Below are 24,748 nucleotides of genomic sequence, written 5' to 3'. Positions count from 1 at the left end.
GGCACAGCAGTGAGATTGGTGCCCAACTGAGCACCTATCTGGATGCTCAGGTACCAACACAGGCACTCAGCCAGGCGCGAATATGGACACTGGCATCCAGAAAGGGGCCTAGCAAATGTTGCCACTCAGGCGCTGAGCTAGGCGCTTAGATGGTCGCAAATCTATACGATCGGGTGCCCAGAAAGGCGCCTAGCTAAGCTGGCCACTCGGACGCTGAGATAGGCACTCAGCTAGGTGGTTTTCGGGATGCTTGGACGCTGACATAGGTCCCTGACTGTGGTGGTAAAAAACCTGCCCTAGCATTAGCGCAGCTCCCTGCATTGCCTGTGATTAGCTAATCGCCTCCTTTGCATGCATTCGCACAGGAAAAAACGCCGGTCTGTAAGCACGTTCGTATGTGCTTTTTCCCGTGCACAAAACCCTTATTACATCCCCGTATAGGGCTTTGCATGGGAAAACGTGTACAAACACGCCTACAGGCACGCACAAACCCGTGGCAGCTTCAGCATACCTTATTACATCGGCCCCTAAATTAGCAGAAAATAATAAACATTTTTTGCAGGCCGTGCTGCGTTCATCCTCTTGGTTTCTGGAGAACAAAACTGAATGACAATCCCTAATGGTTCTTGTTGTTTTGGGAGATAATTAGTCTCCTAGAGCCAACCGGAGCCGAGGCTTGCTGATTGGCGTTTGGCAAAGCCAATCATCCTGAAGAAGGTGGGGAAAGGATGAGGCGGGGTCTCCTATCAGCTGGAATCTGTTGTGTCTGCTGCTGGCTAGTGGTGCCTGGGATCAGCGGTTGCAGGGGGTGAGGATGTAAACAGAGGAAAGGGTTTTTTGTTTTTTTTTAATCTGTGTCTTTGCATATTTTTAAAAAAATTATTTGCCCATATATTTCACTTGACATACGGGGCAGCAAGGAACCTGCAGGCTTTGTGAGGTGCAGATCGCTGATTCTGAAGAGAGATGGAGGGGGTTTGCAGCAGTGCGAGGAAGGGAGCCGCGAATTCCTCCGGGATCTGAGCAGGGGATTAGGGGTTGTTGGTTTTTTTTTGCACGCATCGATTCAGCAATTTTAGGATAGAAAGGCATGGGTGCCTGTATAGTCGGAACCCTGGCCTATGTCTCTGAAGCCTCTGGGCCTTAGCTGGTGTAAAGATCCTCAGGGAAAGAGTTTCTCATTCATCTGCACCCTGCAGTGAGGCTTTGGCTTATGTTCAGTAAATCCTGGGTGTCATGCGAAGAGCCTGACGTAAGGGACTTTTGGCAGCTGAAAGGGGGAAATGCGCAACGTATAAACATAGAGGCCTGGAAAGATTAAACAGACCTGACGTTCTGATTGTCCCTTTGTTTCTGTGGCAATTCAGGCCCCTGGTAAAGAGTTTTCACTCCAGCGGTGGCTGCATGCCTGCTTCTGAACTGCAATTGTACCATGCGCTTGAATACTGTCCTCCTAAAACCTTTTTTTTGGGGGGGTGGGGGGGGGGGGGGGCTTTCTCTCTTTAATTAACCCTGTGAGTGCTTTGGTCCGTGCTGTCCCTGGCACCAACTTTAACACCAGGGACTTTGTTGTTATCAGGTCGACATCCCAAGAGTGCAATTGCTTCTCATTAAATCGCTGCTGTTTTCGGTCTGTTACAGGAACACGCATGTACAGAACACATGAAGAACATGGAGCTGCTTTCACTGGTGATCGTGGGCTTCTGTCTCGTCGTGCAACCTCCTCAGGTGCAGGCTAACAAGGTAAGGGGTGAGAGCTTGTTCCTAGATGTGTGCACGCATACATATGTGCACAATCGTGTCAGATGCAGTCTGAAAAAATGCAACTGCAGACAGAGAGAGATTATCTGTATTTAAATTGTGTTAGCTGTAATAAAGTCCTATAAAAATTTGAGAAAGCATGTAATAATTGTATTGTAATTACCGTTAGACAGTGATTGCTTTAGATGCTACTTGATTCTTCTCTGAGAAAAGGGCAGTTCTTTCTATTACAATTGAGTCTAAGCTAAGGAACAGGCCGTTCTCATTCCACACATGATTCTAGCATCTCCTTTACCTCCTGGCTCTCAGCCTTGCTTTGAAATGATGGATAACAGCAGCCCAGAGGACGTGTGTTAAACATTTATCTGCCTCTTTCCTCCCACAGAGATCAGAAGATGTTCGTTGTAAATGCATATGCCCCCCCTATAGGAACATCAGTGGGCAGATATACAACAACAAAAATGTGACGCAGAAAGACTGGTAAGAACCTCTGGTGACCCTCTGACCCAACCTCTGGTACCCCTTGTCCTCCTTTCTGCCCGACTCTAACAATTTCCCATAGATAGGGCTCTGCATTTATATTGTGGATCACACCAGCCTCAGAAGTCCTGGAGTTTAAACAGCAAATGATCCTGCAGCCCTCTGGAAGTCAAAATAGCATTAAAACACTTTTCTAAATTTATGTGGGTATATTGCCATGTGTAATTTTCAGAATCGCAGCATATGCCCATCTCTCTTCTCGTTTGAGAGAGGTTAGGAGAGAGAGAGTCCATCTGAAGAAGGGACCTATGCTGTCTGAGAAACTCCTTAACTCTAGGAAAGGTTAACCCACAGCCTCCAAGGCCAATGCTGCTTCTAGAACCCGCCTTCTCTTGGAAAAAAAAAAAGTAACTTGTTTAATTACTACATACTAGGGATGTGAATCGGTACCAGACTCGTTTCCGGTACCGATTTCGGGTAAAAACTGCGGGAAATCTTTGTTCTCGTGATTCTTACCCGTTTTAATCGGCTGTGTCGTGCCGAAAAAAACCCAAAACACCTGCCCTTTAAATTTAATCCTGCACCATCCTGTGCTCTTACCATATGACAGGGGCCGGCCAATGGCACGGATACCCTGTCACATGCAAAGGGCCATCGGCGCCATTTTGATTAGTGGCAGCCGACGGCCCGAGCACGGGAGATCGCTCCCGGGACCCCCGCTGGACCACCAGGTACTTTAAAAATTTGGGAGGGGGGGATCGGGAGGATGGGGGATGCGAAAGGATTAAATTTAAAGGGTCAGGGTGGGTTTGGGGTTTATTTTTAAGTGCCCTTTCTTCCCATCCCACCAAAACGATAAGAGAACCCCAAGAAAAATTTTGTGGGGTTATCCTATCGGGTTTAGGGGGCCCCCCCGAATTCTGACGAGTTTGAAAATATATCTTCCGATATTTTCAATCTCAGAAAACCAATTCACATCCCTACTACATATGCTGACTGGATTTTCAACCTCGTTAAAAGTCTTGGTGGTTGAAAGATATGCAGATCTGTGAGTCCTCCATGTCCTGATGTGTTTAAGGCAGTAATCTGGTCAGCGGCCTGGACGTTCGAGGTTACCCACTTGGTTAAGATGAGGGAGTGCCTTAGGTGGGCGCTGGCAGGATGAGGGGATCTTTGTGAGGTAGAACAGTGGGCTAAACTAACAGGACAATTCATCTTCATGTTAAGAAGGTAACTAAGAGGAAAAAGTGGCTAGTGTGGTTTTTAAAAAGTGGGACAGGAAAAAGATTAACATTGAAAAGGGATCTTGAAGAATATCTGGAAAAGCTGAAAGAAGCAGGAAGGTGGACTGCAGGCCTATAGGGTAAAAGGGTACCCATAGACTTTTTATCTAGATGGGGAGTATGAAAATTGCCCCTATCATATGAGACTTAAGGACCCTAGAGGGGAGAAGGGATACGACAGACACATTTTCCAGGATATGAGGCTGGAAAGGGCCAGACTCATTGGAAAATATTTCTGCACAAAAAAGATAGTGGAGGCACCAACAGTAACAGCCTTCCAGAAAGCCTGGGTAAGTAGGGAGGAGCATTGACTAATGCCTGAGATGAGGTAGTCTCTGCAGTACTGCATGAGGACTGGGCAGCGGTCATCTGCCATGCCATAGTTAGACTGGTGTGAAGGTGCCCTCTAGTGGTGGCATTCTGAGAGCGTCCTCGATCCTAGCAGCTTCCCATCTCCAGGATGCCTGCAGATGGAAAACTTATTAGACAAATAGACCAAAATCCTGAGAATCCATGTAATGGGTCTGAGATGCCAGCAGAATGACTCAGGTAACTCCAGCTGGCTCTGCACTTGAGGCTGATCCAGTCATGGTTTTACCCCATTGTATGTAGGTCTGTTTTTCTGAAGGAAATCAGAATTACAAACCCATGCATGTTATGGAGTAAAATCAGGATTGGATCAGCCTCACCAGCTGAAGTGGAGCCAGCTGGCAGCTCTGCATGGCACTGGAAGCCCTTGGAGGGTATTTTTTGAGAAGGGAGGCTTCCTCTTATTGGAAATATCATTGAAGTAAAGGCAGCGCCTTCTGACACATGATGCAAATGTTGCGAGATCAGACTTCATTGATTATTCCAGTACTGAACATCCCCCACAGCTCCTCCAATGCACTGCCTGCAGAACTCCAGTACTGAACATCCCCCCGCAGCTCTGCCAATGCACCTCACTCCTGCCTGCAGAACTCCAGTACTGAATATCTGCCCGCAGCTCTGCCAATGCACCTCACTCCTGCCTGCAGAACTCCAGTACTGAACATCTCCCCACAGCTTCTCCAATGCACCTCACTCCTGCCTGCAGAACTCCAGTACTGAACATCCCCCACAGCTCCTCCAATGCACCTCACTCCTGCCTGCAGAACTCCAGTACTGAACATCCCCTCCACAGCTCTGCCAATGCACCTCACTCCTGCCTGCAGAACTCCAGTACTGAACATCCCCCACAGCTCTGCCAATGCACCTCACTCCTGCCTGCAGAACTCCAGTACTGAACATCCCCCCCCCCACAGCTCTGCCAATGCACCTCACTCCTGCCTGCAGAACTCCAGTACTGAACATCCCCCCCCCCACAGCTCTGCCAATGCACCTCACTCCTGCCTGCAGAACTCCAGTACTGAACATCCCCCCCCCCACAGCTCTGCCTATGCACCTCACTCCTGCCTACAGAACTCCAGTACTGAATATCCCCCCCCCCCCCACAGCTCTGCCAATGCACCTCACTCCTGCCTGCAGAACTCCAGTACTGAATATCCCCCATAGCTCTGCCAATGGACCTCACTCCTGCCTGCAGAACTCCAGTACTGAATATCCCCCCCCCCCACAGCTCTGCCAATGCACCTCACTCCTGCCTGCAGAACTCCAGTACTGAACATCCCCCATAGCTCTGCCAATGGACCTCACTCCTGCCTGCAGAACTCCAGTACTGAATATCCCCCCCCCCCCCCACAGCTCTGCCAATGCACCTCACTCCTGCCTGCAGAACTCCAGTACTGAATATCCCCCCCCCCCCCCCCACAGCTCTGCCAATGCACCTCACTCCTGCCTGCAGAACTCCAGTACTGAACATCCCCTCCACAGCTCTGCCAATGCACCTCACTCCTGCCTGCAGAACTCCAGTACTGAACATCCCCCATAGCTCTGCCAATGCACCTCACTCCTGCCTGCAGAACTCCAGTACTGAACATCCCCCATAGCTCTGCCAATGCACCTCACTCCTGCCTGCAGAACTCCAGTACTGAACATCCCCCATAGCTCTGCCAATGCACCTCACTCCTGCCTGCAGAACTCCAGTACTGAACATCCCCCATAGCTCTGCCAATGCACCTCACTCCTGCCTACAGAACTCCAGTACTGAACATCCCCCCCCACCCCCGCAGCTCTGCCAATGCACCTCACTCCTGCCTACAGAACTCCAGTACTGAACATCCCCCAACAGCTCCTCCAATGCACCTCACTCCTGCCTGCAGCACCCATGTAACCTTTAGTTATGATGTACCTTCACTCTTTTGTAGTGTGGCTGATGTAACATTTGTTGCTTGTCTTTGCTCTCTGTGCCTTGTCTTGCTCATAAATACTAAGTTGAAAGATAAAAGAAATCTGATTCCAGCTCTCTGGAACATTTCCAGTTGTTTCCTGGCCTGGGGCTGTTAGTGCTGAGCAGGGAGGGAGGGAGGGAGAGAAGACCTATTCCCCACCTCCCTTCCTTGCGCTAAAAGCTCTAGATCAGACATCTGGAAAAAAAAAGGCATTATCTTGCAATTCTGATTGTCTGAAGGAGGGTGAGGGGAGCTAGTGGTGCATCGGACTTGGGTGGACGCCATCATGTTTTCTTAATTAAGAAATTGCCATTTTATCCAACAGATTGTTTGTGGATTTGATTTGACTTATAGGAACAAAGTGGTGAGCACACCTGCTTCCAGTGCCTCCTTCTGGTGGTTTGTTTCCTGCCGTGTTTAGCAGCTGAGTCCAAGGAGGCTGCATAGTCACATTACTGCTGAAGACTCATATCTGGGCTGGGCTGGCCCAGTGGATGCTCAGGATGTCAGATTTGGGTCCATGGGGCCTGGAATGGACCCGTCCTCCTTTTCCTGAGTGGAATTCCTGGCCTGGGGAATTCTAGACATTACAGACATTTCTCCAGGGGCGGTCTTCTGAGTCGATATTACCTTCTAGTTTAGGTTTGTACGCTCAGAGTTCTCCTGTGCCTGCCAGCATGGTCAAGCGCCATGGCGTAGCGTGGCCTGACAAGGTTCGAATTTAAGAGTTGATTGATCTGGAATGGAGTGCACCAGAGGGGCCATTTAAAAGGGGGGGATGTGTGCCTTGGCAGGTTTATACCCCTTGGATCCGCAGGCCAAAGAGCAGTTGTGTTTCTCTAAGGTGAATGCTTTGGTGTGTTCAGTCACGAAATGAACCACCATTCTGGTGGAGAGGGCTGCAGCTCTGAAGGATGCTCAGGACAGAAGATTTGAGGCTATCCTAAAGCAAGCCTTTGAGGCAGTGGTGGTGAATTTACAAACTGCTACTTGTTGTTGCCTTGGTAGCTCGGGCTTTTTTGCATCTTTCTCAAGAATCTGGCAGTGTCACTTCCAATAATGGACTTCTGCTCGAGCCGGAGGCTGCCGCCTTAGCTGATGCGGGCTGTGACCTGATTTGCACAGCCGCCAGAGCAGCTGCTTCTGTGATTGCGGCCAGGCGGCAGCTGCGGCTGCGCAATTGGTCAGCAGATACTATTTCAAAGTCCAGTCTTACCAAGTTACCCTTCAGAGGTTCACTTTTATTTGGCAATGGATTGGAGTAAATGGGGAGAAACCCATTTCCTTCGCTTACTGGAGGATAAGAAGCAGGTTCCCGGACTTTTCGGGCGAGGGGCTGCTCTCGATTATTGGCGTTTTTGGCCTTATAGGGGAGGTTCTTCCCAGAGATCATCCAATCCCTAACATAGATCTCAGTCCTTTCGCCCCCGTGGGCCTCGAAAGGATGTGGGCTCTGCTAGTGGATCCCCCTCAATCTGCTTAATGAGGATTTGAGGACTCACTTGGTGGGGCAGGAGATAAGTGGCCGCCTGCCTCGCTTTTATCACAGGTGGGTCCAGAGTACTTTGGATCAATGGGTCCTCGAAGTGTATTGAGACGGGTATGCTCTAGAATTTCTTCGCATTCCTCTAGATGCATTTATGATATTTCTTTGCAATTCTCCTCAGAAGAGGGTAGACGTGGAAGCTACATTATAAGGGCTGTTGACCCTGAAAGCGGCGATTCCCAAATCACAGCAAAATATAGACCATTATTCCAATTATTTTTTCTCGCCCAAGAAGGAAGGATCTTTTGAAGCCATACTGGATCTCAAGGGCTTCAGTCGTAATTTGCAAGTCACGCATTTCAGAATGGAAACAGTGCAATCTGTCATAATGGCAGTTCAAGCAGGGGCATACCTCCTGTCTCTGGATCTGATGGAGGCATATATGCATATCCCCATTCACCTGGAACATTAACGGTTCCTTCGGTTTGCCATTCTGGATCATCATTACCAGTTTTAAAGCCTTGCCTTCGGGCTGGCCATGTTGCTGGTAGTGGCAGCCCTAGGCAAAGATGATATTCTAGTTCACTCCTATCTAGACAACTGCTTGATTCGAGCCAAAAGCATGGAAGAGAACCTTCACACTTCTTGCAAGGTGCTTTTGTTACTACATGAACTAGGCTGGGGGGTGAAGCTGGTCAACAGAAATTTGCAGCTGACTCAGACTTGGGAGTATGTCTGGGTCCACTTCAATACAAAGCAGGGCAGAGTGTTTCTGCTGGAGATTCGATGGCTTGAGTTAGAACCCTGATGAGCATGTTTTGCCTGACTGTGTGGTCATATCTGCAGGTCCTGGGGTTGATGGCTGCCGCTTTGAAAGTAGTTCCCTGGGCAAGGGCACATATGCACCCTCTTCAGCAAGCATTGCTTTCCCGCTGGACCTGCAGTCTCAAAACTATGCAGTGAGGCTGCTCCTACCATTGGAGGGGAGTTCTCAGTTGAACTTAGGAAAGGAGTTTCCTTGGAGATGCTGGATTGGTTGGTACTCATGACAGATGTGAGGTTCTCAACCTCTTAAGGTGGATATTCCTTTAATTTTGGAATTCTTTGGTTGGCTTGCTTAAGGGCTTGACCCTTAACACTCTGAACGTTCAAGTTGCAGCTCTTGATTATTATAGGGGGAAAGTCAATGGAGGGCCATTGTCTTCCCATCCCAGAGGGTCCCATTCTTTGAAGGGAGTTAAGCAACGTTGCTCCCCGCTTTGGCTTCTGGTGCCTCTGGGGGACTTTACTTGATCCTGGAGTTCTTGGCAGGCCCAACCTTTCAGATGCTGCGTGCCCTTTCATTGTGATTGCTTACCTTGAAGACAGATTTTTTTTTCTGATAGCAATCTGTTGGGTTCCTGAGCTGCAGGTTCTTTCCTGTCATGAGCCTTTTCTGCGTATGACTCCGGGAATGGTACAGATTCAGAGTGTACCCTCATTTTTTGCCAAAAGTAGTTTTGGAGTTTCATTTGTATCAGTCCAGAGATGTAAGTGAGTACAGTCTTATGCATTCCTTGGGCGTTGGGCGTCATTTAATGCAGTACTTGGAGGTGACTGAATCTCTCCAGAAGTCTGATCGCCTGGTTTGTGCTCCATGGTGGCAGTAAACAGGGAGTACTGGTGACACGGGTGATGATAGCCCTTTGGGTTAAGGAAGTCGTTACGTTCACCTATCTGGCTGCTGAGGTTGCTTTGCCGAAACAGACCGTAGAGCTCATTCTACGAGGGCTCAGGTGATATCGTGGGCGGAACTTTCTTTGTTCTTGCTTGCTGAGGTTTGCTGAGCGGCAACATGGTCATCTTTGCACACCTTTTTCCAAACATTATTGCTTGGATGTTCAGGCTAGGGAGGACGCCCTGTTCATGTGGATAGTTTTGACTGGACCGCTGGAAGCCTCCCGCCCTTTTGGGGATTAGCTTTGGTACATTCCATTGGTGGGATGCCAGAATGCAGAGGAAGGAGTCATTACTACTTACCTGGTAATTTATTTTCCTCTAGTCTGCCAAGGTTAACTGTTTGGTTAGCCTTTTTTTCAGGGCAAACATTGCAGGGTAGGATTCCTGCTCTTCTTTGATGACTGGTAAGTGGCTTTTCTAGCCCCTTAGTTTTCTGCATGTATTACTACCTTTGTCTGAGCTCGGTGTTCCCGTTTTGGTTTGGAAACATGAGTGGTTGATTGTTAATGATGATGTTCAAGTATAATCAGTTTGGCACAGTTTGGCTTTTCCAGGGAATTCTGGTGGGCTGATGTCTGGGCGGGACTATATATATCCATGACATCAGCTTTTTCTCCGTCGCCATCTGCTGGCAGAGGTGCATAACCCACTGGTGGGGATTGGCCTGCCCTCATTAGAGGAAAGGAAATTATCAGGAAAGTAGTAATTTCTCCTTATGCTTGGTAAATCAGTCTTTGCTGCTCTGGTCTGTGGTGCTGGTGCTGGACTGTTGGGGTTTGTACTGTATAATGAGACCTTCCCACCTTTAAAGGCTTGTTTACAAAAAAAAATGTGCTCCTTTAATCTTTTGTTTTGGGATTTTTGTGGGACCTGCAGGATGGGCTGATGGATCAGGAGGAGTTTTCAGAGACTTATGGAACTGTTTGATGTGCTTATTTGTGAGTGCCTTAAAAATGTTGCCCTCACTTAACTCCTATGCACTTCTCAAGCCCACCCTGCTCCTCCCAGCCCAGGGCCCATCTGAGATCATCACCCATTCTCCACCCCCACATCCCCTGTCCATCACCAGCGTGCTCTCAGCATGCTTTGCATAGCTTCTAAGCCCTTGGAGGTAGGGACCTTCCCTCCTCAGTCCCTCTAGGCAGCTGTGTACCCTTTTTTGGTTGCAGAGGTCAAAACGTAGCCCTGGGTTCCAATCCTGCTCAGCACCAGCTCTCTGTGCACAGCCTCAGACAAAACACTTTGAGATGTTTCAGAGTTTTTGCTGTGGTGCCTTGACCTGCTTGTTTTGTGTTGACCGGAAGAAGGGTATTTTAGTGCTTGAAAGCTGTCAAGAAATGTATGAAGATATTCCAATAGAAAGGCATTGCCTTATTTTGTTTGCTTTGTTGACCTTTATGTCCTCTGCTTTGGTGCAAAACTTGTTCCCGGTTTATCAATGAGAAAATTCCAGGATTTTCAGTGAGAAAACAGGGGGGTAAACTGGGAATAAACCTGCTCTTGTGTCTTGCTGGGTCTCAGCTCACCCAGCTGTCATAGTGTGAGGCCCTAATGTGTAATTTGCCTTGGTGCTAGCTGCCGAGTCGTAGACGGATGTGAACAGCACTGCTGTCATTGCTCCCCTCTACCTCCCACCTTTCTTCCACCCTGGACCCCTCCCATCATTTTCTCTTACCATTTTGTGTTTCTAGCGTCTCATCATTTCTTTTGGTGGTCACAAGCTGAAATCGCTCCCTCTCTTGTCACACATCGCAGGTGGTGATGTGGGGGGGGGGGGCTCTGTGCCCATCGCTGCCTTTTTGTAGCCTGTGGGTCTTCACCATCAGCCGTACTCTCCTTTCTTGCAGTAACTGCCTGCACGTGGTGGAGCCAATGCCTGTGCCGGGGCATGACGTGGAGGCGTACTGCCTGCTGTGTGAGTGCAAATACGAAGAGCGCAGCACCATCATCATCAAGGTAACAAGCGCAGAGCCCTCCCCTCCCCCTTCCATTCCTGTCCTTCCATCCCACACTGGGACAACGTGAGCCCAGCCCTCTCCTCCTCTGCTGCCCACTCCTCCCCATGGCCACAATGAGTGGAGCACTGCCCAGCTGCCCCATCACAGCAATATGAGTGGAACACTAGGTTGCCCTCCTCCCACTCCCCCGTGCAGTGGTCCCTTTTCAGGGGTAGCGAGGGAGACCCCGAGGGAGACTAATTCTACCTCCGTTGTGCGCTGTGATGTTGGTGGTTGTCTTTCTGCAGGGGATCATCTCTATTTACCTGCTGGTAGTCGGGGCCCTGCTTCTGTACATGGCCTTCCTAATGCTGGTGGACCCCCTGATCCGTAAGCCAGACTCCTACGTGCAGCCCCTGCACAACGAGGAGGAGAGCGAGGTGAGTGTATGCTGGGCGGATGAGGTGGCGGTAAGTGGTCCCCCCCATTGCACACAGTCCCGCTTACAGGAATCCAATTCTTTTCTAGGCCATACGTGTTTAGTAAGGCCTGCCCTCACGTTGCTCTTCCTATCCCTGACGTTCAGATTATTTTCCTTTCCCTTTGCTGTGATTTATTGATGATAATATTGGGAATATGCCTCTTCTTAGTAACAAACCTTGATTATAACTTTAGATTTTAAGTATTTATATAATGTAAATTTTGAAATTTTTTTTTATAGCTAATTAGTTATTTTTTTTAAGGGCCTCTATTTCAAACTAACAATACATTTTGTAAACACTGGTCAGTTTTCGACCTTACTTAGCCAGCTAGATCAAAGAAAATGTACTGGGATGAGCTGCCAAATTTCAGGGTTTAAGTTGCACTAGGCGGCCATATTTAGCTGGCTAAATTCTGGGCACATTTGAGGGGAGGATAGGGAGGAGAAAGTTAAGCAACTAGCCACGATTTCACCTCGGTAGGGAGAGAGGTTTTAATCAGTAATCAGCAGGCCTAAGTGCGATCACCGTCACTCTGTTTCAGCCCTCACTTTCTGCTTTTCTGTACTTTATAGATAATGTATTTTGTGAGGCATACGTCATTAGTGGTGTACATTCTTCTTCACAAGGTAATTCATGTGCTTATTGTATCTCCAGTTAACTTACAGTGAAGTGATGTGCTCAGCAAATAGGGTCAGGATCTCCGCTCCAGGGTGTAACAGTGTTATTCTAATTTGTAGGCCGATTCAGGCCCGCTCTCCCAGCGTGTGCACAGGCCACTCTCCTGTGCACGTGATTCAGTATTTAAATGAGGGCCCGCGGTAAAAAGAGGCGCTAGGGACACTAGCGCGTCCCTAGCGCCTCTTTTTTGACAGGAGTGGCGGCTGTCAGTGAATTTGACAACTGATGCTCAATTTTGCCGGCGTCTGTTCTCAATCCCACTGACAACCACGCATTCGGAAACCAGACGCTGGCAAAATTGAGCGTCCACGCGGGCCGATTTTTAAATTTTTATTTTTTTTTTAAATTTTTAATTATTTTTTATTTGGGACCTGCGACTTAATATCGCCATGATATTAAGTCAGATGGTGTACAGAAAAGCAGTTTTTACTGCTTTTCTGTACACTTTCCCGGTGCCGGCAGAAATTAACGCCAGCCTTTGGGTAGGCGCTAATTTCTGAAAGTAAAATGTGCGGCTTGGCTGCGCATTTTACTTAGGGGTAGATTTTAAAAAACTACACCCGCACGTACTTTTGTTCGCGCGACCGGCACAAACAAGAGTATGCCAGATTTTAATAGATACGCGCGTAGCTTTTAAAATCTGGGGTCGGCGTGCGCAAGGCTGCGCAAAATTGGCAGCCTGCGTGCGCCGAGCCGCGCAACCTGCCTCCGTTCCCTCCACCCCCCCAGCCTTATCTAACCCCCCCTCCCCCCCCCCCCCCCCACCTTTGTTCAGCCAGGAGAATTTCAGAGCTCTAGGCGCTGTCATGTCGAGATCCCTTCCTACAGAAGTCTGACTCGGGGGCATCTTTATGCATGGTGCCTTCTTTTCTGCCTGAGGTAGGTTTGGTGTTCTGTCTTAGGAGCTTCCAGCTTTTCCAGATTTGGATTCCTCTCCGCCTCATGCAGGGGAGCTTAGGCTCTTGGATGGGAGGCGCGCATTATTGAGGTTTCTAAAGGTCACTTATGATTTCCGTAGCTTGGATCACCTCTTTGTGCTGTGGGCGTCTGAGGCTACAATTGTGTGGAGGCTGAAGGAAGCGATCGAGTGCCCGCTGCCAGGGGGTTTAGGGGTGCACTTGACGCGTTCTCAGGCAGCTTCTGGGCTGACTCACAGCAGGTGTCTGTGCATGAAATTTGCTGGGCATTATTACTTGGATGTGGGGGATCCGGCTTCCATGTGCTTGGTTCCACCCAATTTAAAGGGAGCTTAGGTACATCCCAGGAGTCTGGACTGATCAGGGTACGTACAGGGAAAGGAAAATTGGTTCTTACCTGCTAATTTTCATTCCTGTTGTACCACAGATCAGTCCAGAGACCCACCCGTTTTACTGGGGGTGAGAGTCCTGTTGCTTTGTATATAGTGCGGAGTTATTGGAGGTTTCCAATGCTGATCTGTTATGTTAAATTTGGGAGACGAGTTTTCCATTGTCTTTTTGGGCAACTTCACCTTATTCCGGTTCGTTGGAGGGGAGGGAGTTTGCTTAGAAATATATGGCTTTTGCTGTCACCTTGGCTTGGGTACAGGTCGATACTGAGGGGCTGCAGGTGGCACCTCGTGTCATGTGCCAGTGTCGGTGAAACCTTCTCTGCCTCGTCTGCTGGCAGGGAGGGAAACCCAGGAGTCTGGACGGATCTGTGGTACTACAGGAACGAAAATTAGCAGGTAAGAACCAGTTTTCCTCTACAGCTTAAGAGCTGCATGAAGAGGCCAATAATTCCTTTAAAAACGAGGAGTAAAATCTTAACGTGATTCACCATGTAACAGGCAACGAGTGCAAATTTGCGAACGCCGGTGAGATGCGCTCACGAATCAAGCTTCCTGTTGGTACGCAAGCTGTGACCCAGTTAGGTCATCAGGGGAGTGGTTTTTCTGCTTTAATTAGGGAAATTGGGACACAAGTCCATGATCATCACAAAGAGTTAAAAGCAGGGCTAGCTCGGGCTGCCTCTCCTGACACGAAAGCTCATTGGCCACTGAGGAGCATGAAGACCACCGAGGCGGACAGAGCATCAGCGAAAAGGACAGAGCCAGATATAGAGCTGAGATGCAGGGAGGCAAAGTGTCCTGTCCTAAACTGGGACCTGATCTCCTCGAGTTCTCTTGGGCGACCCCTTTGAGTAAGGAAGTATAATCTTCTCAGCCAATCAGTTTCCCAGCTCCATCTTATGGCCCCTCCCCCTCATCCTCCAGCTTCTTTTTCTGCTGCTTTTTTTTTTTTTTTTTTTTTTTTTAACCTTTCTTATTCCAGCAGTTTTCTCCTGATCCTTCTGTGCTTCCAGGTCACTTGTTACTGGCTTTTATTGCGCCTTCATGTGCAATTAGGCCAGGGGTTCCCCCCTCCCCCCATATTTGACATCCCTCTCACGATTTTAGCCAGGCCTTTGCCATGACAGCTCTCAGTCGGGCCCCGCAAACCGGGCCTTCCTTCGGAGCCCTTCTAATGTGGAACCTAGGAGTCGCCATCGAGCGATGGCCAAGGCTCCCTCTTCCTGTGCGTGCCGCTGTTACAATATTCCTGCTCCTGGCCAGTCCAGGGAACCAAACCCCAGCGTCTTCCACGTGCCAGAGCGCAGCGTTGCTTCTGAGCCACCCGGCTGGCCCGCTCCTGTACCACCTCGAAGCTCGCTAGATTGTGTTCTTGTTGTACATTTGTTAAGGTATCCCAGCAGGCCTCTTCTGGGGCCCAAGCCCCCTGCACTGGGACAGCCTAGCGTAGATATTTCAGTGCCCCCCTCTTTGTGTTTGCATAACAAATAAAATAAGATGTTTCAGAGTTGGGGGGTAGGGATACGTTTGGGTGGTCCCTCTTTCAAGAGAGGAAACAGGGAGCTGGTAACTGGTTATTAACCTGCAGTAATGCCATCCCTGACTGTGGGGGGGGGCGGTGTATTATGTCGTTAATATACACATAGTGATTAGCACTAATGTGTTAATTGCAGGCCGCCTAGTTGCTGTAATTGAGAGCTGCACCAGCTCTGATTATATAGTGCCACTGCCTGGCGCTGGAAGGCAGGAACTTGGAGAGGGTGGGTAGGAGGGAGGTGGATGGCAGGCAATGTACATCCATTCATTTTTGGGTACCTTCTTTTTTTTTTTTCACAGCGACACTCAGCCTTTCTAACCCTGAATACTGTTTCAGCAGCGAGGCATAGATTTCTGCTCGTGTGTCCCCTTCCAGGAGGGGCTTCTTCTAAATGAGATGGTCAAGTTGTGCACTGTGACCGCCAGCGTGTCCACTCTGTTACTGCAGAGGGAGAATGGAATGCAAAGCTCCCCGTGCCGGATGGCAGCTGAGGTTGTTGGCTGTCGAAAGATTTCATCGGGTTTTGTGCACAGCCCCCCTCCCCCCATAACCTTTTCCATCCAGAGTTCATCAGGAAGCATTTGGTAGCCTGCGTGGCTTGTGGAGCAAGATGTTGCCCTGAGCAGTGGTTCAGGAGTCTCGCTGAGGGACAGGCTGCACATGTATTTGCGCTTTCCTCACCAGGGCGAGCAGAAGGCCTTGTATGACAGAAGCAAGAAATGTTGCTGCTTCTAGAAAGAATATTTTTGTTGGTAAAAGTAACAGATATTGCTGATTATGGGTGGCGTGATAGTCAGAGTTGATGGGTGCCGAACTGACTTTAAACTAAGTATGGAAACATTCCTTGTTGTCCCTAATTGACCAGTAGATCACCGCTCTGCCAGCAGACCAGGTGATTGGAAACAGAAGTGCTTTGGCCACATGCAGATAGGATGCCACTTGCCTTTCTGACAGACCATTCTTGGCACCCAAATTGTGCACCAGATAAACTTCCTTTATACAGTCATCTGTCTCTTGTCATCCTTCACACCCTGCTCCTTCTTGGAGTTAAACTCAGGACTATGTGATGAATCCTTGCTTCAGACAGGCTAGAGAGAAGGATCAGGATTCTCCTGAAGCCATCATGCACAACCTTCCCTTCTGGCTTTCATCAGGGAGCCACCATACATGGCCTCTCTCCTTACATAAAAACAGAATGTGATATCAGATAAGACCTATCCAGTTTGCTGGTGCAATGAAATTAGTGGGACCTATTTACTTACAGAGGTCAACACATTATCGCATTTCCATAAATAGACCTCTTAGACAGAAGTCTAGGATGAGAGAGAGAGCCAGAAACTCAGGTTCCATTTCCATGAATTTGACTTTAATACAAAGGTTTTCACCAGTAATCGGAGGACAGACAGCGTGTCCTGTTGTGGATTGTCAACTGGTTGAAAGATTAAAAAAACAGAGTAGGGCTGAATGGTAAATGTTCCTAATGGAGAAAGGTGAATAATGGAGTGCCCCAGGGATCTGTTCTGGGACCACTGCTATTTAATATATTTTATAAATGACCTGGAAATGGGAAAAACAAGTGAGGTGATCAAATTTGCCAACGACACAAAATTATTCAATGTTAAATCACAAAATAATTGTGAGAATTGCAAGAGGACACTGCAAAACTGGGAGACTGAGCATGCAAATGGCAAATTAAATTTATTGTAGACAAGTGCAAAGTGATGCACTTAGGGAAGAGTAACCCAAATTATAGTGACATAATGCAGGGTTCCACATTAGGAGTCACCACTCAGGAAAAGGATCTAGGTGTCATCGTTGATAATACATTGAAATCTTCTGCTCACTGTGCAGCAGCAGCAGCCAAGAAAGCAAACAGAATGCTAGGGATTATTAGGAAAGGAATGGAGAATAAAGCAGAGAATATCATAATGCCTCTGTACCGCTCCATGGTGTGACCTCATCTTGAGTATTGTGTGCAGTTCTGATCACCACATCTCAAGAAAGATACAGCAGAATTAGAAGAGGTACAGAGAAGGGTGTCCAAAATGATAAAGGATGGAACAATTCCCCTATGAAGAAAGACTAAAGAGATTAGGATTCTTCAGTCTAGAGAAGAGACAGCTGAAGGGAGATAGGATAGAGCTCTATAAAATGAGTGGAGTAGAACGGGTAAATGCAAATCGATTGTTTACTCTTTAAAAAAGTACAAAGATTAGGGGACATTCAATGAAGTTACTAGGTGATACATTTAAAACTAATAAGAGAAAATATTTTTTTACTCAATGCAAATTAAGCTCTGGAATTCATTGCCAGAGGTTATGGTGAAAGCTGTTAATGTAGTTGGGTTTAAAAAAGGTTTAGACAAGTTCCTGGAAGAAAAGTCCATAAACCATTATTAAGGTGGATTTGGGGGAAATCCACTGTTTATCCCTGGGATAAGCAACATGGAATCTATCTACCCCTTGGGGTCCTGCCTTGTACCTGTGACCTGGATTGGCCACTGTTGGAAACAGGAGACTGGGCTCGATGAACCTTTGGTCTGTCCCAGTTTGGCAAGTCTTATGCTCTTGTAGCAGACAGAGAAGTCTGGATTATCTCGGGCAAGCTGCCTTCTCTTGTCACTTGCCCGACTGGTGTATCGAATTACTAGATTTCTTTTCCACACTGTTCAGGGCAATGAAGACCAGGCTGCAGTGGGCCAAAGGCTGAAAAGCTTAGGTAGGGTGATTGGGATCTCCAGAGTGAGACAGCGGGAAATGCTGTGCTGGAACAGATGTGCTGTCTCTTAATCCAGGCTAATCAACTTATTAGCAATGGGAGAACTGTAGCGCACGTGGCAGTGTCTTACTAAGACTTTACAGGAAGAAGTAAGATTCTGTGGTAAATGTAAACATGTCTTTGGTACTCGTTACTCTTCTGTAGTGAGTTTTGGTGGGGGGGGGAGGGTGTTATGTTGGCTAATTATGCAGGGCAGCTATGGTTGCACACAGAGTGACTGCAGCCCCCAGTCTCTCCCCCCTTGAGAAGATGATGGTGGTAACCCCTACCTGGGAGTGTATCACAGGGGTTAGAGGTGGCTTGTGGCGGTGGTCCCCCGTGTCATTTTCCCTTACGATTAAAAAATTGCAAGACCCACTAAGGAATCGGTGGCCCCAAATCACCATTTACATTTCCTTTCCTCCTGTACTCTGAGCGTGTTTAAAAAAACCCAGTTTCCCTCATTTCATGCGGTGCTACAACTAGAACCAAACCAAATCCAAAATTTCAGAATAACCTCACCTAGTAATTGCCTCTGGTTGCCAGGCAATGATTGTTCTGTCGTCTGCCAACATTGGGCACAGGATGCTGCCTGAGCTGAGTAAGTCTGTTCCGCTCTGCAGGAGCCAAAAGTAGATAGATATATATTAAAAAAAAAGAAAAGGTAAGGGTGAAAAGTAAACAGCTGGAAGTCACAAAGTAGCATTCATCTGGGGAGATGGGCGGGACCAGTTGCAGGGCAAGGGGCGTTCAGCTAGTGCCGTCAATTAAAGGTCAAAACGGCAGTGCCTGCAGCTTGGGCCTCTTTCCAAGAGAGGTGGGATGCCCTCTTCAGGGTGTCCCCCTATAAGAGCATCCTTTCCCAAGTCTAGGAGTCTCCCTCCCTTCAGAGATAAGGCGTATTTTAAGAACATCTTTACAAAGCTCTTTTTTTCTCCATGCCATTTACTTTGTAAGAATATATTCTGGGCTGAGAATCTCCTTACCCCTGCCTCTCCCGAGGATCCCTTCCTCCTCTCGCCCATGACCCTCCTTACAATTCATCTGCCTGTGTTTTCCCAGCTCTCCCATTTCCCTTTGTAAAGTGGTGAGTGCTGGGCTGAGAATCTCCTTACCCTGCCTCTCCTGAGGATCCCTTCCTCCTCTTGCCCATGGCCGTCCTTACAATTCATCTGCCTGCGTTTTCCCAGCTCTCCCAGTTCCCTTTGTAAAATGGTGAGTGCTGGGAAGATATTCATGGCTTCAGCAAATCCCTCTTTCCTCAACTCTTTATTCCGCTTGGACTGAGGGAAACGACCGAGCCCCATAATAGCGGTGGAGAAAGACAGAACGCGTTAATCCCTTTAAGCAGGGCCTGGCAGGAGATGAAGCATGGCAGGCAGTCGCTTCGGAAATCCGTAGGCGAGATTTAAGATGCTTTGGTTGTAATCCCAAGTAAGAGCAGGCTTCAGCCTCTCAGGAAACCACCGGGCTCGGCGGCTTCAGAGGGCCCGTTCGGCTGTAATTACAGGAAAGTGTTTGTGGCTGCAGTGTGCAGGGAAGCAGGTAATGAAAAGTTAGTTCCTCCTCATAAAAAAAAAACCAAAACAAAACCCCCACACACATATAAATAAATATGTTAGGCCACAAGGCCCACCCCTCTGTGCTACAGAGGATCTATTTGTGATATAATCTGCACACGTTAGGGGAAAAGGAAGTGCAATGTCGGATATCAGGGGCACATGTGAGGCCTTCAATATGTGATGGGTACCCCCACAATTTATTTTTTCAAAGCTTTAAATTGTCCCTTACAGGTGGCCAGCAGTTTCCATCCTTCTTGATAGCAGATTACTTGCATGCCGGATTCTTTCTCAAAGTCTGTGGGCAGCTTCCAGTCACTCTGTGGCACTGCCCTGCAGACGGGTCCTAGTGATGTAAGGAAGAGAGAGCGTTCTCATGCCTTTTATTAAAGTGGATTCATTCTACAGAAACCTTCATTTCATTTACTGTTATGTTATTTTATTTTGTCCTCGTATCTTTTGCACAGTGAGCTGTGTCGAGTGTTTTTTATGTAGGATTTTGATGTCTTTTTGTTGGGGGATAAAGTCTTGTGGTAAGAGAGACTGTTACGATACTGCTTGTACTTTCCAATGGAAAACCAATAATGTTCATTAAATGGAGAACCAGTCCCTCCTAATTTATTTCCCTTTGGCTTGTTTTAGTCCTAGAGGGTGAAACTGCCTCATTGGCTGCACTGAGGCGCAGGGAGTTAAAGGTTCTCGTCCCGGGTCACCAAGGGGAGACTGTGGACAGAACTGGGCTTAGACCTGAGGAATTTGGAAATAGATGGAGGAAACTTTCAGACAGCAGCTTGGCTGCAAAGTCCATGGGTATTTTGTACCCACGGACTCTGTAGCTAATTTTGAAAGGGAAACCTCATGGATAGTTTCCCTTTGAACATTTCCTATGGGACTAAAGAGCTTAATTCCCAGGAAGTGGGGTGGGGGAGTGAGCCAGGGCCTGGTGGGGCCAGAACCAGATACGGACCCCCTCCCAAACACATACCTTGAGCACACGTTTCCTCCTCCTAACCCCCCCGCTGTCATTCCCCACCAGAACTGATTTTTACCATCAGTAAAAGGTAAAGGGTTCCAGATCATTCCTTCGGAAACTTTGCCCTGAGTAGTAGACACAGAAAGGCACTGAATCGGTAGCAGGATGGCCAGGGTTAAAGCCTTGCTGACTAGTAAATTTGTGCCTGCTCCAGGCTCGCCCCCCTCTTCCCTGCAGGCGGGCTGGAGCAGAACCCTCCTTCCAGGAAGTTCTCCCACAAACCAAGCTCTTGCGGGGACCGTGTACCAGGGGATTTTGTACCTGCCATTTCTGCAGCCCAAAATGTTGCTGGAACACAATGCATGCAGGTTTTAAAATCCAATTGACTTGTATTCTATCCCTGTTTGACCTTCTCCCCACCTCCAGGAATGCATCCACTCAGTCCATCTAAAGGTTTGTGCTCTCTGGATGTCCACGTAGCCCCCAGACAGAATACTTTACCCGGCTAAGTCCGTGTTTACCTTTTGAGATGGCCCTCAAACCGATCTGCCCATGCTCCCAGTGGCAAGGCCTCATGAGTTCTTGAGTTCCTGTCCCATGCAGAGGGGTAAACTCATGCCCATTTCTCCTGTTTGACTATTTCAGGACACCCGTGCCCTGGCAGCGGCTGCCCACGCCAGTTTCCGAGCCAACACGGTGCTGGAGAGAGTGGAGGGAGCCCAGCAGCGCTGGAAGCGCCAGGTCCAAGAGCAAAGGAAGACCGTGTTCGACAGACACAAGATGCTGAGCTAAGTGTTGGCCCCCACGGTGGAGGCAGCGGGAGACCACCAAGAAGGGAGGTGCTCGTCTCAGAACCGCGACCGCGCACTTCCAGAATTTTATCCCTCTCTTAGGGACTAAGGTCCTTGTTTTGCACTCCATGCAGCTGCCTCCCTCTGGAGCCAGCGAAGAGGCATCCGCAGGCAGGCAGGCAGGCAAGGTCCAGCAAGCTTTCTTTCAGCTGCTCCTCCTGTCCCGCAGCGCTTGAAGACAACCCGTTACTGTCGCTGCCACCGCCGCTTCCTCTGAGCAGCGGCAAGACCTCACCGAGCACGAGCAGGATCGACCTCACTAATTCATTTGCAAACAGGTTCCACCTCCAGCTGTTCAGACAAAAGAAAAATATTACAGAATGGTTTCCCCTATTTCATAAAACAGAAGCAATAGACCCTAGTCCTCAGAGAAGTCAATGACGCTGTCATTCTCTTTTGCCCCATCTCCTTAGCCTCTATATGGGGGCGTCCTGAGATGAATTTTTTATTGCACAAACCTTAAGAAAAGTTGGGTTCCCCCATCCCCCCCCAAATTGAAATTGGTGTAAGGGTCCAACTTTGACTAATTCACTCCCAAGGAGAAATTGTGGGCGCAGCCTCCATGCTGTGACAGGGTAAAACTGGACTTCTCTTTATATATAACGTGGTTATTACCCACTTTTCCAAAAAGATATTCAAAGCGAACGACCATCTAAAAACCGGAAAATGATTTTTCACTCTGGCCTTCAGAGGTATTAGGCTGTGCGCCGACTGCTTTATGCTGTGCTTGAATGCTGCTTTCACTGAACAGAGGCAAAGAACAAAATTATCAACAGCAGCAAGCGGCCAAGTTAGCTGGATAACTCGTGACGGATATTCAGCGGGACAAGTCCCCCCTGAGAATTAAAGTTACCCGGGCAAATTCACCCAAGTAACTTTAAACTGAACCGGCTGTATTTGAATAGAACCGGTTAGGTTTTTTTTTTTTTGGATTTACGTTCTGCCTTTTGTGACACTGAAAAGCAGATTCCATTCAGGTATTTCCCTATCCCCAGAAGGCTCACAATCTAAGTTACCCGTACATGTATCTCTCTCAGCTGTATTCAAAATACAGTAGGTTAAGTACCAAAAAACCCCCTTCTAGACCAGCAGACCTGGAGCGCTCAAGAGTTGGGGTAGCCCCTGGGCGCTGTGCCACCGCATCATTTTTACCTATGTTATGGGGGCCTGCTAGCCTGGAAGGCATTTTCTGAACTTAACTGGCTATGTGTTGATTATAGGAAGCTAAAGTTGTGTACCCAGATAAAACTTATCTGGATAACGCTAAATATCCAGCTCCGTTACCCTGGTAAGTTTGCCCTTCCCCTGACTTATCTTAGCTGAATAACTCGGGGGTGGTCAAACTGGGGGGGGGGGATTTAAAACCCCATGAATATGGACCGCTAGATTTTTTTGCATGTAGTCGGGATGTATTCAGACTGATTGCAGAGTTCTGGTAGTGGACTTTAATGTAATTGGTACCACAAGTCCTCTTCTCTGCAGCATCACACCTCCACCCCAGAGCAGAGAGCCAGGCACCCACCCTGCCCCCACCAAAGAATAGGAACAGCCCAAGCTGCAGCAGGGCAGGGTCCACACACATGCACTGTCGCACCGCAAAACAGGAAGAGCAGGGGCAGTGGCAGCTTCCCTGATCAACTCTTGTGCATTATTGGGTTCTGTTCCCCAGCAGTGTGCGCCCAGCTGCTCACATACTGATGTTCTCAGGAGCAGGGAAAACACAGCTGCAGCTTCATGAGCTGTTTTCCCTCTCCACCATCGGTGTATATAAAATGGGAGGCTAATACTGGACTAGAGAAGGAAGATCTGCAGTGCAGCAGAAAACAGGGAGAGCTTCTGTTCCTTCAGGTCTCTCCTCCTTTACTCAAAGAATGGGAAAAGTATGGAGCAATTTGCCAGTGGAAACGATCAGAGCCACCACACTCACTTTAAAATTGGACACAGTGGTGGAAACTTAGAAAGTGACGGCAGAAAAGGACCCTACGGCCCATCCAGTCTGCCCAGCAAGCTCCCATAGTTATCAGTTTCCCATACCTATCAGTTACTCAGATCTCCAAGGTCAGGGATCTTGTCGGTTTCTGTTTGAGACCAATATCCCTTCCCCTCTGCCTTTGAATCAAAGAGCAATGTGCGATGTCAGAGTTGCATCAGAAGTGTAGTATCAGGCTTTTGGTTAAGGGAAGTAACCGCTGCATCAAGCAAGTTACCCCCACCAAGCCAGTTACCCCCATGCTCATGTGTTTTCCCAGACCGTACAGTTCAATGTCTTTGTTGGTTGCTATCTGAATCCAATTCCTCCTTTCCTCTTTTCCCCCTGCCGTTGAAGCAGCGAGCAGTGGTGGAGTTGCATCACATTTTCAAGTCTATTTGCCAAGGGTAGTATCTGCCACACCAGCAAGATGCCCCCATGCCTTACTTCATTCCCCTCCCCCTTGCTTTTAGGGATCCACAGTGTTTATCCCATGCCCTGTTGAAATCTTGCACCGTTTTTGTCTTCACCACCTCCTCTGGAAGGGCATTCCAGGCATCCACTACCCTCTCCATGAAGAAATACTTCCTGACGTTGCTTCTGAGTCATCCTCCCCGGAGTTTCATTTCGTGACCCCTAGTTCTATTGGATTCATTCCAGCAGAAAAGGTTTGCTGTTGATTGTGCATCTTTAAAACCTTTCAAGTATTCATTGCTCCTCCTCTCCTCTAGGGTATACATATTTAGGTTTTTCAATCTCTCCTCATAAATCATTTGATGAAGACCTCTCAACATTTTGGTCACCCTTCTCTGGACCGCCTCCAACCTGTCTCTGTCCCTTTTGAGATAGGGTCTCCAGAACTGAATACAGGACCTATACAAGGGCATTATCACCTCCTTTTTCTTACTGGTTATTCCTCTCTCTATGCAGCCCAGCATTCTTCTGGCTTTAGCTGTCACCTTGTCACATTGCTTCGCCATGTTTAGATCGCTAGACATTATCACCCCAAGGTTTCTCTCTTGTTCCGTGCACAGCAGCACTTCACCCCCCCCATCGCATACAGTTCCTTTGGATTACCACATCCCAGATGCATGACTCTTCACTTCTTGGCATTAAATCCCATTTGCCATATCTTTGACCAGTCTTCAAGCTTCCTTAAATCACACCTCATTCTCTCCACTCCTTCCAGAGTGTCCACTCTGTTGCAGAGCTTCATATCATCCACAAATAGACAGTTGAACAGAACTGGCCCCAACACCGATCCCTGCGGCACTCTACTTAACACCGTTCTCTCTTCAGAATCTGATCAGGGGGTCAGATTCTGTGATTGAAGGGTAACAGCAGATCACTGTGTATTGGGGTGGAAATGAATTATTTTAACTGCTGTAGAACTGGCTACAGACCACAAGCTTTTTTTTTTTTTGCTTTTTTTTTTTACTTCTTCCTGGATTACCACATAGAGAGCTATTGGACTCTGTGCACACCTGGTTCTTTTTCAACACAACCAAGCATGGAACACTGTGACTATAACCTCATAGAGCTTCCTAAATCCTACCACCTTCAGGCTATGGGAAGGTTTTGTTGTGCATCTGCCCATGCCCATAGGCTCCAGTCATGCCCATAGGCAGAGCACCAGAAGATCTCCCCAATCTGGGTTG

At 48.2% G+C, this 24,748-nt stretch overlaps 1 protein-coding gene across 3 annotated transcripts; it reads left to right on the top strand.

Moving 5' to 3' along the window:
- Window positions 1-737: 737 nt before the first annotated feature.
- Window positions 738-23,619, top strand: TMEM9 (transmembrane protein 9). 3 transcript variants are annotated; one of them, XM_029573786.1, is made up of 6 exons: window positions 738-808; window positions 1,642-1,743; window positions 2,147-2,241; window positions 10,886-10,994; window positions 11,284-11,415; window positions 20,916-23,619. In XM_029573786.1, exons 2-6 carry the CDS (start codon window positions 1,663-1,665, stop codon window positions 21,060-21,062), a joined length of 564 nt encoding a protein of 187 aa, XP_029429646.1. In that variant the 5' UTR covers window positions 738-808; window positions 1,642-1,662; the 3' UTR covers window positions 21,063-23,619. The 3 variants fall into 3 exon arrangements, with proteins under 3 accessions (XP_029429646.1, XP_029429648.1, XP_029429647.1); XM_029573788.1 differs by lacking the exon at window positions 738-808 and adding an exon at window positions 911-940; XM_029573787.1 differs by lacking the exon at window positions 738-808 and adding an exon at window positions 1,301-1,374.
- The last annotated feature ends 1,129 nt before the right edge of the window (window positions 23,620-24,748 follow it).

The sequence above is a fragment of the Rhinatrema bivittatum genome, chromosome 12 (genome assembly GCF_901001135.1).
Source record: "Rhinatrema bivittatum chromosome 12, aRhiBiv1.1, whole genome shotgun sequence".
Lineage (NCBI taxonomy): Eukaryota > Metazoa > Chordata > Amphibia > Gymnophiona > Rhinatrematidae > Rhinatrema > Rhinatrema bivittatum.
Note: the sequence above shows the minus strand (reverse complement) of the source record. Positions and strands in the feature narration are given on the sequence as shown.